At 39.5% G+C, this 15,289-nt stretch overlaps 2 protein-coding genes across 2 annotated transcripts in view; both read left to right on the top strand.

The window, feature by feature from the left end:
• LOC111604503 (connectin) overlaps positions 1–15,289 on the top strand; it is a 160,351-nt gene that overhangs the window by 79,515 nt on the left and 65,547 nt on the right. Inside the window, exon 3 of the mRNA XM_023322596.2 lies at positions 14,783–14,841. The gene's annotated coding sequence lies outside the window, so the exon portion shown is untranslated. The remainder of the gene's footprint in view (positions 1–14,782; positions 14,842–15,289) is intronic.
• On the top strand, positions 2,382–5,196 carry LOC111604502. Its single transcript, XM_023322594.2, has one exon. It carries the CDS (start codon positions 2,444–2,446, stop codon positions 5,162–5,164), a length of 2,721 nt encoding a protein of 906 aa, XP_023178362.1. The 5' UTR covers positions 2,382–2,443; the 3' UTR covers positions 5,165–5,196.

Below are 15,289 nucleotides of genomic sequence, written 5' to 3'. Positions count from 1 at the left end.
TGCTTTGCTATCAAATGTAACTCACTTTTCGAATAGCTAAAATCTGTTTACATTTATTTTCTATTAGACAAAAGAATAGTTTTTAATTAAAGTAAAGACAGCAGCTTTAAGAGAGGCCCCATTGAAAAATACTTTAATGGGCAATGGGCAAACTATTGGCCGCGCTCAACGGATTTTTAGTGGCGTCCTAATTGAAATATATATACGTGTTTATTTGCCAGCTGCAAGAGAAGTTTGAGAAGTTCGTCGTAATTGCAACAACTCTGAAATGCCAAAGTTCATAAAAACTGAGTAATTTTTGCATTTGCCGTCTGCTGCGGCTGTTGATTGTTTCCCGGCAGCCACAGCCATTGTTACCAGCGTCTGCTCTGCGTCCAAGTTCGCTTCGGTATGTCGATGAGCGGGCAAATTCTTAAGAAACTTTTCCATCATCAACAGTGACAGGATCTGCGCCTGCCCACAGCTGACTCGAAAGGCAGGTGAGGTTTCTGCTCGCTGCATACACAATGAAAGTATTTATTAAAACAAACTTCGCTCTATCTCCCTCGCAGTATTTCCCTTTCTCTGTCTTTACTATCTGATGGTCTCTCTTTTGCACCATGGGCACATTCGGTGGTCTTCCGTGCAAATTGTCTATTTACAAGCAGCATAAGGAAATGATATGTTTGAACTGTTAAGTTAACAGCCACTAGGCTTAACAGTTCTACAGGTGAATTGGCAAATATCTTAAAGTTTAGTCTATTGAGATTTTCAATCATTGTTCTTCTAATTTGCCCCACTGTGCGCTGTGATACGGCAAAGTTTGGCGCAGTTTGAAGCGGTTTTGCTCTAGCTGCAGTGGAGTTGCTGCCGCTGTCGCCCAGGCGCATAAATGTCACTTAGACGCTTCTTGGCGCTGGCCATGCGGCAAAGACGCAAGCGCTCAGCTATTGTGTTCGCAATTGCCACATCGCACCCGCTGAGCAAATTGCGAAAGTGACAATTTCGACAGCCTCGCAGATACTCGCAAATGCTCGCAGGACGACGACGACGACATCGACGCCTGGCCAAAGTGTAAGTGCAAATTCAGTTTGGTTTAATTTCGACAGTCTGTGTGGTCTATTGGCGGAGATGCCGGCGCTGACCAAACGCTGCCCTCCCTGCCCGGCCAGTCAGAGTGTACTGCATCTTGACTCCAACGGCCCTGCGTCCGACGTTGACTGCGGCGTCAGCTGCGATCTTTATTAAGTTTTCGCTTACTTTTCGCCGAGTGCGACAAAAAGTTTTGCCTGCCAAGTTTTGCCTTCAAACAATTTTCCCTTGTTTTTCTACATTTCGGCTTTTGTTTTCTGGTAAAGATTTCACTTGCTGTTTTCCCAACACTTTCTAACCAGTCACACCCGCACGACTTGACAGACAGACGGATCGACCGCCAGACAGACGGAATCTCGACGAACTTTCATTTTGCTAAGAGTCCTCACCAAATTTGTTGTCTATAGCTATTCACCAGCTATGCCACTGCACACTGCACTGAAATCAATTTGCCCTGAGTCGATGTTTTCAAATATTATTGCAATTGTACAGTGAACACTCAAATACCTAAATTTGGCCACTTTTGCGCCTTATCAAAGTTTATCGCATTTTTCAAGCACTGCAGTTTTCTTATGTCTAGCTCCACTGTACCACATTTGTATATTTGAGTTGTTGTTGTGGATGCCGGTAACTGGGTTTATTTGTTCTCTGCAGCAAATATGCTCGATTGCATTTGAGTTATTGTTTGTAGCGCAGTTGACAGGCTCCTTCCAGGACAGAGTCCGGATGCTGGACGCTTAGTGGCGCCTCCATACTCCTTCCTCTCACTCCCCATCTCTCTCTCTCTCTCTCTGCTTACTCTATCAGACACTCTCTGGTCTCTGGTGGCATTACACATTGCTTTGGCGCTCCCTTTGGCTGCCCGTGCATATTCAATATTTTGGTATTTATCTTGTCAGACAATAAAATAAAGCAAAGTACGCACATTGTAGATAGCTATTGGACATGGAAACCAGCATGCCTGCACACACCTACACACACACACACACAGATTGGAGCTGATGCAGTCTAGAAATAGGTCAGCAGTGTCAAAGTTCTTGTCGCTGCTAGGTTCTCTGCATGCCAATGCAGGGCCACAGGAATTTACATGTTCGAATTTTCCTTAAGCGTCCGTAAGCTGCCAACCGTTGACTACACTCGAAGAAAATAGCGTGCAATTCTTTAAGATTTACTATACACTTGAATGCTTTAAACGAATTTTCAGTTTCATTGGATGAGAATTCACAATTTCGTGCTAAATTTCCAAATTTCCAAAGCAAAAAAATCTAAGCAGACTTAGCTTAACGCTCAAAATTTTCCCTACTCTATAATTTCTCGTATATATTTCATATAACAGCCACAATTACAAATATATTTTATATAAGAGATCACGATGCAGGAGGAATGTCGTGTGATTGTGATGCGACAAATGCCAGAATTGGTTAAATTATTGCTGGAATCGAACATGGAGAGCGATACCTATACGTATTGCTTGGAAGTTGCGCTCTGTCGGCTAGAGAACTATTCCAAGCCTCTAAGCAGCGCGGAGCGTATCTCACAAAATCTAACCGACTTTCTGGATCGCTATCTGTGCGAGCAGCTGCCGACTATGGCGCACACAATCAAAACGCTCTCCAATGTGATTATCGACGATATCAGTATATCGGATTGCTTCAAGTTGGGTCTGCTAGACTTTCTGCTATCCGTTAACTTTAAGGCCTTTCGCTCGGCTCGCATTCACTACGAGGAGTACATGGATCGAAGGATGAAAATACTCGATGATCTGGCAGTAGCGCAGGGCAACGCCAGTTCAGAAACCAGAAAAGAGTTCAGTTTGGATTCATTTAGACAAACGATGAATACGAAGCTGCTAAGCAGTTGTGTGTCAACGTCAGAGGAAGACGCTCTCAGGGAGTCCACAGCCAGTTTAAATACGGTGCACTCGCGAGGAGTCTCTGAGGTGACTTCCACGTTAGCTCGATCTAGTTCTGGAGAAGTCTGTCCAAATCCTTTGCAGAAACAGTTTATCAAGCCAATCAGCTCCTGCACTTTGGCTCGTTGCAACGAGCTGGGCAGCAAGCGCCTATTCGTTGTAGCCTTCGGCAGCTACTTGCGTAGAAAGTTCAGCAACGCGACGCAGTGCTTGCAGCAGTACGGCGAGGATGGCTTTGTCACACGCGAAATACTGGGCATGTTCTTTCTGCCGGGCGATTGTCACTACTTCAACGTTGTCAACCATTTGATACAGCTGCGTCCCAATGTCATTAGCAATGCGGAGACAAGCCAATTGGTTGTTGACAAGTTTTTGAAGCCCCTGCAGTATATGCAAATGATACAGCTGTATATCAATTGCTGTGAGACGCCCTATGATAATGGCGAAACAATCGAGACTTTGACCAGTTTGACTGCGGCACTCGGCCGCATGATCAAGCCAATTGTGGAGACGCTCACGGAGTTCGAGCGTAGCTTGTCCAATGACAAGGAAGGGTTAGGGCTGCTTGACTTTCGACGTGCCACAAAGGCCAGCTTTAAGAGCCTTGAGCTTTTGTGGAGCTTGGCTGCGGCCAGTTACATCTCCTATCCGGCTGAGTTTGGCAATGAGCCGCATTCACGTAGTCAACACGTCTTGTGCAGCTTGGTCGAGCTGACGGCACAAGCATTAACCATCAAGGACCAGGGCAGGCGGGCCTATTCGGCTGCTTTGCTGTTGCATGTGCTGCAGGTGCATTGCCGCTTCCTCGACAATTGGTGGCGGCTGGGCGAGTTCAACGACTGTCACGAGGAATTCGTTGCCTACAAATCGGAGAAGAATGGACGAACTGAATATGTGATGCGTTCCTTTGCCAATGGACAGCCCTATATGAAAATCTGTAAGATATACAAGATTATAAAGCGGCACATCGAGTCGGCTGGACCAGCACTCGCAGCTCTGTACGATTCGAAGCGTTTGGCGGAGTTTGTGATCGAGCATAAGTCGATGCTGGAAATAAATCTGCATCAGACAGTTGTGCGATCCATGCATCAACAGCTCAAATTCTACGAGATGCCGTCGCATAAGACAGCCGAGTCCGGCCCTGACATATTCTTTCAGCTAAAATCGACCGAAGATGATCAGCTGCGTTGCCTTTACTACGTGTACTACAAGGAGACGACCTTAGAGTTGAATCAACCGGAATTCTGCAACATTGACGAGCTGCTGCAGCGCTGCCAAAGCTGTGTGGCCTACACGCCACTCGTGGAGCTCATCTGTCGGACACTCGAGCGCTATCTGGATCAGCGTGTTCTGCTCTTGAATCGATATGTGGCCTTTTTAATCAGGGATCGACTGCAATTGGGCAAGGTGCTGGAGGAGTTACGCGCTGTCTACTTGCTGTTCAACTTTGAGCAGTTTGCTGAGCAATATTCAGAGGCATTTGGCTACCTGGAAAGTGGATTGATTGACAAGTCTGCTCTGCAGCTGCAGGCCATTATGAATGAGTATAGTTCTACGGCATTGCATGGCAGTGGTGCATTTACTGTGTCGCTGCCCACTGAAAATATTGAGCAGCTTTCGCTGGTCTATAGCGGCGAAGGCATGTTTGCTAGCATAATTACAGAACAGCAGCTCAAAAGCTACAATGAGGCATTTCGCATGCGATTGCAGTTGCATGTGACGGTGCATCGACTGCAGCAGCTGCCACAGCTGAATGGCGATCATGCGGTGGCCGAGTCTCTGTCCCAGCTACAGGCAACAGTGCTGAAAGCCCTGGAAAAGCAATTCAGAATGCAGCCACTGAAAAAGGCGGCGGCTCAACTTGATGAAACGCTGCGACGCAGCGAGAAACAATCGCAACTGCAGACAGCGCATCTGGAATTCGTGCAGCTGATGACTTCTAGCTTAAAGCTAACTGTCTACCGTTCGCAGCACGAGCTGCACGAACTGCTAACAATGGCACGCATCGTCGTCTGTCTGTGGCGACGTGTTGAATATATATACTTCTACAACATGACAGCGAACCAGGAGAGCGACTATGAGGCGCAGTATGCGCTGCATAATATGGCCTATCTAATATCTGTGACGGCTGCTACGAAAGCCATGCGCTGTTTGCATCCGCTCAAGGACATTGTCAAATAGTTTTTATATTACAAAAAAAGTAAAATGAACCTAAAAAAAAAAAATTTAAATCTATTCAACTGCTGCAACTGCATCAGCAAATCCGCAAATAATTTTTTATCAATTTTCGGTGTGCGTCGCGCTTTTGTGATAAAAACCGCAAATTAAATCGTTTTGGGCTGCCTCGACGAAATTTATTTGTAGCGTGTAGCCAAAGCCGCAGGCGCCACGCCCACTCGCTTAAATGCAAAAAGGAAAAAACTCGCAGAAATTAGAGCTGGCAGCTGGACAAGCTCGACTATACCAAATCACATGCAGCAACCAAAATGATTCAACGGATTCTGCGGCCACAGCGGTTGCTGAAACATACAAACATATATATACATATTTATATATATATATACATATATGTATTTAAATTGCCAGCGCCTTGTTGGCCAATAAATACAAAAAATATATATGCAAATAATTTCATTGAATGGCGCCAAGTGTCATAAATTGCTAGCTCAAAAGGCTGTTTCTGGCTCATTTTTGGTTTGTGAACCTATAATTTAAGTTAAAATTAAATGTTTGTAATTTGTATCGAATTTGATGGACAATAAATACGAGGGAAGTTTGAACAATAGCATAAAATAAAGGTAGAAATAAAATTACAAAACTATTTATAATTAGCAAGAGAATGATAGAAAAATGTAGAAAAAAATAAAAATAAAAAGACAAAATATTTTATTAAAATTAAAAAATATTTTAAAACCTTTCCTTACGTTTAATTAATTTTTATATCAATCATTTTTTCAAATTCAACATTCATGTAAATTTATAAGCTCTTCAAGCCACCCTCGCTTATATGTGTATATATATCAGCGTGTCTGACTGTGATTCGTTTGCCTGTTTTTTACGATTTGAACGCCTCAGAGATCGCCTGCTTTATGCGTCTGTCTGGCAAATAGAAAGCAGCTCGTAAAATTTGTTGGGTGGTGCGTGGTGGTGGGTGGAAGTTGGACAGGTTTATGTGTCGGAACTAGACGTCGTTTAATGCGTGCGTATATGCATTTTTCTCATTAACTTGGCGGCCATCTAACAAATAGATAAGCGCCCCGTAGCGCTCGTTAAATAACAGGAATAAAGCTTCAAGTGCCAACGAAATGCCGAGCTTTAAACTACAGAGAAACTGAGAGCCTCCGAGATTGCAGACAAATTTTTAGGTCGTTCTATGAAATAAAAGCAAATTTCTTGAATATGCTTCAACATGATTCATTCATGAGTGCAAAACGTAGTCTGAATGTTAAAAGTACACAAAAAAGTACGCACTTGAATTAGGAAAGCAAAATACTTTTTAAATATTTTACATACTTCAAATGAAAGTAAATTCTGTTGAGTGAAAGTGGAAAAGAGGACTCTCAGACTGTGAGCTCTACGAATTTTGGGGAACTCTTCAGGGGTTATTGAGAATTATAAAATAGGAAATGAAGGAAATTGTGATGATAGGAAAATTTAAATTTAGCTGGACATTTTTGATATGAGTGCTGCTATTTTTCTCAGTGTATATTGTCTTGATTGTGTGGGTCTATTTAATTTCTGAATATGAAAAACATATTTTAAAGTGAGTACATATTATTTTTATGAAGCATAAAAGAAAAAAAAAATAAGGAAAAATAAAATAAATTGTAAACAAATAAATAAGAAAAAATAAATATAAATAAATAAATAATCAAAAAAAGTCTATCTCAGGCACTTCGTAGTATTCTTAATTAATATTTAAAAAGACATTAATGATTTTTATATTTAAAAAATAAAAAAATTTATAAATAAATATAATTTATTTATAAACAAACAAAGAAAATTCTCTAGAATATTTCTATTTATTTTTAATCAATATTTAAAAGGAAATTTCTGATTTAAGTAAAAATTACGTCATATACTTCCATATAGAGAGCATATGCAGAATATAAATTTGTATACTGACAGAAATATAAGTATATAACTTTTTGAAAAAAAATAACACCAGCTCTGGTATTGACATCTATTATAAAAGATTAAATTTCCTCTTTCATGTTCAACCATAAACAAATTGTTCAAACATACCTTTTTCATTTGATGTCTGACCAGAAAACCATTTTTTTTCTGTTCATTTTCAACTTATTTCTATAATGTATTTGATAGTTGGAAAAAAACAAAGTAGTTGGAGTCTGTGTAATGCGTGAAAATATTTTCATTTACTTTGTGCCCACATTTCGACCACTGCAACCGCATTCGCAAACATTTTAAATACCTTTTTGCATTTTTGCTATTAGTTTTCATTTGATTGTTAGCCATGGTTTTTATTATATGTATATTTTTTATTCATTTCAATTTTTTTTGCAACATTTTTGGGATTGTTGTGTGTGAAACTTAGTAGAGATTTCGTTTGTCTAGATTTATTTGATTTCATTTGCAGTGAAAGAACTTTTTCAATTTCGGAGAGCTGAGCGCTTCCATAGCCAGCTCAATATTCAAATTTCAATTTAGTTTTCCCTTTTTCCGCTTTTTTCAGCTCGCTTTGTATTGTCTGTTAGCTGCCAGGCCCTATGTTTGGTGGCATTTTATTAAATAAAATAAAAATTGTAATTACATTTTTTATTGAAAATACAAAAAATCATGCGGTTCATCGAGCGCTTCGAGCGCATTTTCCCAGCAATCATATTCTGTGCTCTGACTTAATGATTTCTCACAGCGCCGTCAAAAGTAAATAGTAAATATTTACTTGAAACATCTGCCCTGTCGCCTGCGACACGTGCCTCGTGCTGCATTTCAATAAAACAATCAGCTGTCAAAAAAATATAAACACCGGACAGCACGGCCGGAATTGAGTGAAGCTTGGCTTCGAATGCCGTGGGCCGCGTCCCAGCGACCACCAAAGTTGATTTGCATGTCATTAACAGGCAGCAGTCGAAATGGAATTACATTCAAACCGAACTGCAGACAACTAAAAATAAATCCCTGTTGATGCGGTGGTTGTTGCTGCTGCTGCTGCTGCTACTACTCCTATTGCTGCTGTGGTTCTGTAAACAAGTCAATACTAAAAATATCACATATCGCCCCCGACTAATTAGTAGCTGTGCATGATACCAGGCCGAGCCGACTCGTATCTATCTCAATATTTGATGCACAACATTTTGTGGGAAACTTTTTGGACACGCCTCATAAAGAGCAAAGAGACAAATGATTTTCCGCTTTTGGTTTGATTTTTGATTTTCCCATGAACTCGTGAAGCTCAGCTAATTATGAATTTCATTGTCATTTCTGTCTGCGAGAGACAAAACAAATTAAACAACAAAATATGGCAAAAATGTGGCATTTAATTGAAAATAATAGCAGCGTAAGTTTGTGTGAGTGAAAGATGAAAACTCTGAAATATGCTCAAATGAAATCGATTGGGAATATTAAATAATAATAAATAACCCCTGAACTGATTTAAAATGGGAATAACGGGAATAATGTTCCTGTGAAAATTAATGTAACAAGCGAAAGGAGGCATATCAATTTTTGATCAACACGACGAGTTGAGTCGATCTAGCCATGTCTGTATTTTTTTTTTTTTTTTGAGTTGAATTAGAATTTTAGCTTATATTTTTGTTTTTAAATTGACAAATTATTTCTTCATATGCTAAGCACTAGAACATCTCAACTTATAAGACTGAGGAACTGGCTTTCAGCCCACCTGGCTACAAGAACTCTGTTGATATAGCCAAAAATGAAACTCAACTGATTTGTTGCTTATGCCGAATTGCCACAAATATAGAGTTAAAATTAAAGAAATTATTTGGTCATATGCCGACATATGTAGCATGACAATCTTTCACATTATTTCACTTTAGCTCCATTATTTTTTTCAATTTTGCCAAAAATCTCATCAGAACGTGCCCCCGAGTAAGGTTGATAATCATGTAAAATCAAAGTTCACTCAATGAGCAACAGACAAAAACAAGGTGCATCTACATAGTAGATGGAGAGGGAATAGCCCTTGGAATTTATGGATTTGCATCAGTTTTTGGTTTGCATTGCAAATGTAAACAGAGCTGTAAATGGCAGACATAGACAGTGGGCAAAAGAGACAGCGAGAGACAGTGTTGGCAAGGAGGCAAGTGTAACCAAGGATTACTCGTAGATTTTGGATGCATGTGGATCTTGAATCTGGAGTAAATGTTTGGTTGTTGCGCCAGCTGCAACTCAACTGCAAGTTGTTGCGGTTGTGGCCCAACGACAGCCAGCTTCAAAATCCCAACCAAAATTATTAATATGACTTTAGGTGCCGAGTTCAGACGCGTCTCCTCCACCTACTGTTTCTGGCTGCCGCTGCTGCTGCTGCTGCTATGCTGTGGTTGCCAAGACAGCCGACAATGCAGCCGACAGACCTCAATGCATGTCTGTTAGATGCATTTACAGTGACCCCCCTCTAGCTCTCTCCAGCTCACTCTCCCCCTCTCTCTGTCTGTTAGAATTGGGCTTATGCCTTTGCCAGCTACTGGGCAAATTATGCCTAAGCTCTGCCTCGCCCACCTTTATGCCTTGGCTCTTTTAAATAACTGTGTGCTGTGTGCTGTGTGCTGTATGTGTGTGTGTGCTCAACGAAAAATTATCTTAGCTGGCTGCCATTGCCATGTGCACTTGCTGCCTGTTGTCTGCTAGCTGCTAGGTACACTCAGAGAAAAGACTAGGTAATACAGTTTACTTTGACTTGGAGAGATTTCATAAGCTTTCATATATATATATATATATATATATATACTATATTGAGGATTTTATTGACTCTTTCAGCAGTTCATGAATGATTTATACGTACATAATACATAAGTGTATTAAGCCGTGGCTTATAGCAACTAAAGAACTTAAAAGCGCCAATGGCTCATGAATAGTTGATAAGCATCAGTCATGAATGATCAAACCGAACGTCTCGATCATGTTTGATCGATTTAGTGAGCTAGGAATATTAGTTACAGTACTGTTACTGCTCTGATCACTGATCACTGATTAAGTTCACTTGATCTTTTTAATTCAATATATACTGAAGATATTCAAGGCATTCCAAATTCTTCAGTATTTTTTCAAAAATTTCAGAAACTCTTTATATATGTCCTATATGCTCCCCTCCATATGTTCTCCATGCTTTTCTTCCAGTGCATTTGCACAGCCTTCATTTTGAACACTAAATTCTGTGCACATTATTTAGTTGTTAGGGCGGGCGGCATCTTTGTCTGTGCAACGATTTGGTTATCTGGTTGTGGTCTTAGGATTAGCCAACAAAAACACACACACACACAACAAACAGCACACATACACTCACATACAGGTGCATAGAACTAACTGTGTTTGTCTCTCTTCGGGTCACCTAGGTGAACTGTACAAAGTGCTTCTTCTGTCTGTGCGGTCTTGCTCTACGCATTGTGCTGCGAATTTCTTTCACTTTTTTTCTCATTTCCTTTTTATTTTTATTTTTATTTTTTGAAGCGCTTCACCCTCAACAAGTTTATCGCAGACACCAACTCCAACTCTAATTTACATAACCACGCAAATTAGTTTTGCGTCTGCTGCAGTTTTTATCAGTGAGTAACAGCAGCAGCAACAACAACAACAACAGCTGGGAGAACTAGCTCCCAACTTTGTCACGACTGTTTGCCGCCTGGTGCTACGCCTGCTACCAGCTATCCGCCTCCATTGCCGCCTTTGATTCTACACTGCCCTCCCCACAACTCCCTTCACGCTTTCTACTTAAATTTAGTTGCCAAAGTTATTTAAACTTTTTTTTTAACCGCCACAATTTTTTGCTCTATTTTTTTACTCCACCTTATTTTGCAGTTTTCAAAAAATGAATTTCACTAACTTTTTGGCCAGCACTGTAGCCAGCATCTGTAGAGTCACACACACATACACTTACATACATATATATACATGTATATAGATATATGGCATATAGATAGATAGGCATCTGCCCCCTGCTTGTCGAGCAGTTGAGACAACAATTCATTTAACATTGAAGCGCAGTTTCTGATTATATTTTCTTTTTTTTTTTTGTGTAACAAAGTTTTTGCTAATGGCTCATGTGCACAGTGGTACAATATAGTGAACAATTAAATAACAAATAATAAACTACAGCTGCCCTATATTAAAGAAATGCTGTGTATTTCTTTTTGTATGCATAAAGTTACAAGATAAGAAAATTCGACTTCAGAAACGATTTATTTTAATCGAAAAAATATTGAGATTTCAGAATTTTGCTTCAAGTAAAAGTTTTTGTTTAGAAACAATTAATAGAAATAATACTTAAGAATGTAAACACTTCAATCACTTCAATATTTTACATATTGAGTTGAGAATGGAAATTCTTGAATGGCATTTGGAAGAAGTCATTTGCTCGAATGAGCAAGGTTATATCATTCTCAGAAGGATCATCATTAAAATTCTTTATGATCTGGTAAAGAGTGATACGTGAGCCTCAGTATTCTCCCATTTTTATTAATATTTTCTAAATTTTTTAAATTTTTAATGATTTTCAAAAATTTTGAATAATGAAAATATGTTGAAGATGAGACTTTATTTGTCATAATTACATTAATTCCTAGTTCAAAAATAAATTAATGCATTACATTTCTAATATACATCTCCATAAGATTTTACAAATACTCCCACTGCTACCCACTGTGCTTCTATTCGGCTAGCATTGTTGTAATTTTTGCCATGTTTTATATGGGTTTATTAAAGGTTTCCGTTAACTGGCTGGCAGACCGTGTGCGAGTGGCTCAACAACTGACCGTTCGGCCCCCCGCATGATTGGCAGCTGAGAAAGTTTATTTTGTTAATGGGGGAACGACGGTAGCTGCGGCGGCATTAAGCCAAACTATTGGCTATGTTGGGGCTTCTGTTTTGGACAGCGTGGCTAATTGAATTTTTTATAAATTATACAAGTCTAAATAGATACAAAGTGGGCAAAGAGAAAGAGAGGGAGTGAGAGACTGAGAGAGAGAGAGATATTTTTTATACAGCAATAGTTGCAGCGCTTTGTCGCTTAACCTTAACCGAGTTCCCGTGGTCGCAGCTTTATTTTAGTTTTTAATTTTATTTTTTATTTTCTATTTCGTTTTTTATTTTTTGTGGGACTTTGGCAACTTTAAATAGAATCGCTTCCTGCAATTTCGCAGCGAGTTGACTAAGGCGGAAAAAATCAGGGAGCGACGTCGGAAGTTATTTTTGGGGTACGTGCAACGTGCAGCAGAAAATGTTGCAAATTGAAAGAAAAGCCCGGCACTCGACAGTCGACAGTCGGCAGTCGGCACTGGAGGCGGAGCCTCTACTTGACTCCCATATGCTTTTGTTCGGGGCTCTTCCAATTTTTTCTCTCATTTTTTTACATTTTTTTCTTTGCGGAGCGCTGCATTCTAAGCGATTTTCTGCGATTCGCTGCAAGTTTTTGTCGGATTCATATGTGTGTGTGTGTGTGTACACGGGGTTTGTACTTAAAGTTGTCTATTTGCTAGTTGTTGTTAGTGTCCTGATTCTGATTCCGATTCTGATTCTGTTTCTGGGTCTGTTTCTGTTACCCTTCCTCTCGAACTCGTCTCACGCTCCACCCACCCCCTCTCTCGCTCTGTTTGTGTGCCAAGAGCTGCATTGAAAATGAAAATGTTCGCACAGTTTTCCGCACAGTTGCATTTTCACTATGCAGCTCGGCGCGGCTCAGTTACTTGATACAGTTTCTGCTCGCAGCCTTCAAATCGTCTCTACCAACCCCTCAGCCTTAGTTCTGGTTTGTTTTTTAGTTCCCTTATTTTTTGTATGTCGCCTTTTGCAATGTTTTGCAACCATTCATGTTGTTGTTGTTGTTGTTGTTTTCCTCTTCTACTCAGTCGTGCGCTTTTGTGCTTTCTACTTATTTTAAATGCGTTATCTGATTTTTGTTTTTGTTGTGAGAAGCTTGAAGAACCAGAGTTAAAAGTTGAGATTTTTACATTTTCTATGATTTGTGTGCACACACGCTAGGGCCATCAAGACTAACAGCTGAGCTCTCAAACAGCAGAGCATTAGGAGTAGACAAATTTGGCCAGCTATCGAATAATTATGAGCAGACTGACTACAAACCGAATAGCATTAGCGAGTAATGCAATAAGTACATTACAGTTAAGCTCTTGGGAACTCTCCTGCAGCTGAACAACTCTACTGCAAATGCCGTCCCTTCTTTGCCGGACAGCAATTAGCCCACAAAAACACGAAGCTGCATCAATCACATAAAGCAGCCTTTCCTTCTGCTGCTACTCTGTACATCCAAATAGAAATACAAACTACCGTTGGGGGCAAATGTTAGAGCACTCGCCACGCCCAACCCTATTTATTCGCCCACTCTTATCTTTTTGCGTCCGTCGCCCTGTTAATCCGGGAAGCGCATTTGCCAGCGTCATTCATGCAGCTAATTTGATTTTTCCCTCTTCAGACGTAGTCAGCAGCTGGATATCCGCTTCGTAGGAAATATTTTCATTAGACATTTTGTAAATATGAGCAGCTTATACTGTGCGCCAGTTCGCCAGCTCTGTCAATGAGAAATCAAGCTAAGGAGCTGCCCGCCTCATCCATTGGGACTTGACGATGACAAGACTTCGACTAGACTTCATGCTGAAATGACTATCGAATGACTACATGCTCCACTTTGAGAGCAGTCAAACGGCATAAAATAAATTGTAATTTGAATGCTCTCATTTAAAAGATCAGCTATTGACATTTAATGAGTATTTTAAGGATTTTTAGGGTACCTACTTTAATAAAAAAAGAAAACTTTCTTTAAAAAATAAGAAAATCAACTAGTCAATCAGCCAGTCAATCAATCAATGGCCAAAAGTTTTTATATGTGAGCATTTAAGGCAGAACTTTAATAGGAAAACCGTAAAACATCATTAATTTAGTCAATCATTTAGTTCAATCATCAATCAGTCCATCAATCATCAGAACTATAATTCTTTATGAAGCCAACAGCTTGATTAATATTTATTAAATATTGTTATATTTTAGAAAAATTCATTTTTCATTTTATCAGTCAATCAATCAGTCAATGGCCAAAAAATGACTCTATAAAAATATTTGAATAAGAGTTTTAATAGTTTTATCCTATTATAATAATACAATATAATTTTTTTAATATCTTATACCCATTTCAGTTTATCAATCAGTCAATCAATCAACCAATCAATCATCAGAATTATAATTCTTTACTTAGCCAATATCTTGATAAATATTTATTAAATATTTTGATATTTTGAGCAATCCAGTTATTTGAGCTGTCAATCAATCAATCAATCAATCAGCACAAAAAATGTTTTCCACTTGTTGGATGTGTGTATTATAACTATTTCTGTGCTATAAATTGGGCATCAATTATTAATCAGTCAATCAATCAATCGAAACATCGTTCCATCTCTTGATTACAAATTCATTTTAATGAGCTCCAAAACCTTTATATAATCAATCAATCAAACAGCTTAAATCCTATTATTCTTCTATTCTTCTTTATTTAGCTTTATTTATGTCTATAAGCTATAGAGCATTCGTGCAGCCTTAACATCCTTGCAGCATTGCAACAAACTAATTGAAGTACTTCAAATGTTTTCTTCATTGCAGCTCTAACGACACCCAGGCGTCACTCTCGCTTGCCTGCTGGGAGTGTGTGAAGAGAAAGGGTAAGTCCCGAGTGCAAAGATACAATTGCGATTATGGCAAAGGCTGGGCATCGGTGATTGGTGGGAAGTGGAACTTTTGGCCAGTTTGTTGAGCAGTCTGACAACTTTTGCCTTTGCTTTTAATTAGCACGTGGAATGGCTGTCAAATAATCAACTTTGGCAGCTGAACACACGGAGTTTCGGCTCTGGCTACGTATTTTCATAATTAAATGAAAATTTTCTGTAATTTTTCGAGCGTAAATACAAAAGGCAATCTTTACTCTACCCCACACACACACACACACACACACACTTACATTCTCTATCTCCTGCTATCCACATTCTGTTGAGGGTGTGTGTGAGAATATTTGTGAGATTTTGCACGTGTTTTGCACTTTGACGTTGTTCTTACGAATTCGTAAATATTCATTACATTTGTGTATTGTTCCAAGCTTTTCATTTTTCTTTT

The sequence above is a fragment of the Drosophila hydei genome, unplaced genomic scaffold, assembly GCF_003285905.1.
Source record: "Drosophila hydei strain 15085-1641.00,03,60 unplaced genomic scaffold, DhydRS2 tig00008128-arrow-arrow-pilon, whole genome shotgun sequence".
Classification (NCBI taxonomy): Eukaryota; Metazoa; Arthropoda; class Insecta; order Diptera; family Drosophilidae; genus Drosophila; species Drosophila hydei.
Note: the sequence above shows the minus strand (reverse complement) of the source record. Positions and strands in the feature narration are given on the sequence as shown.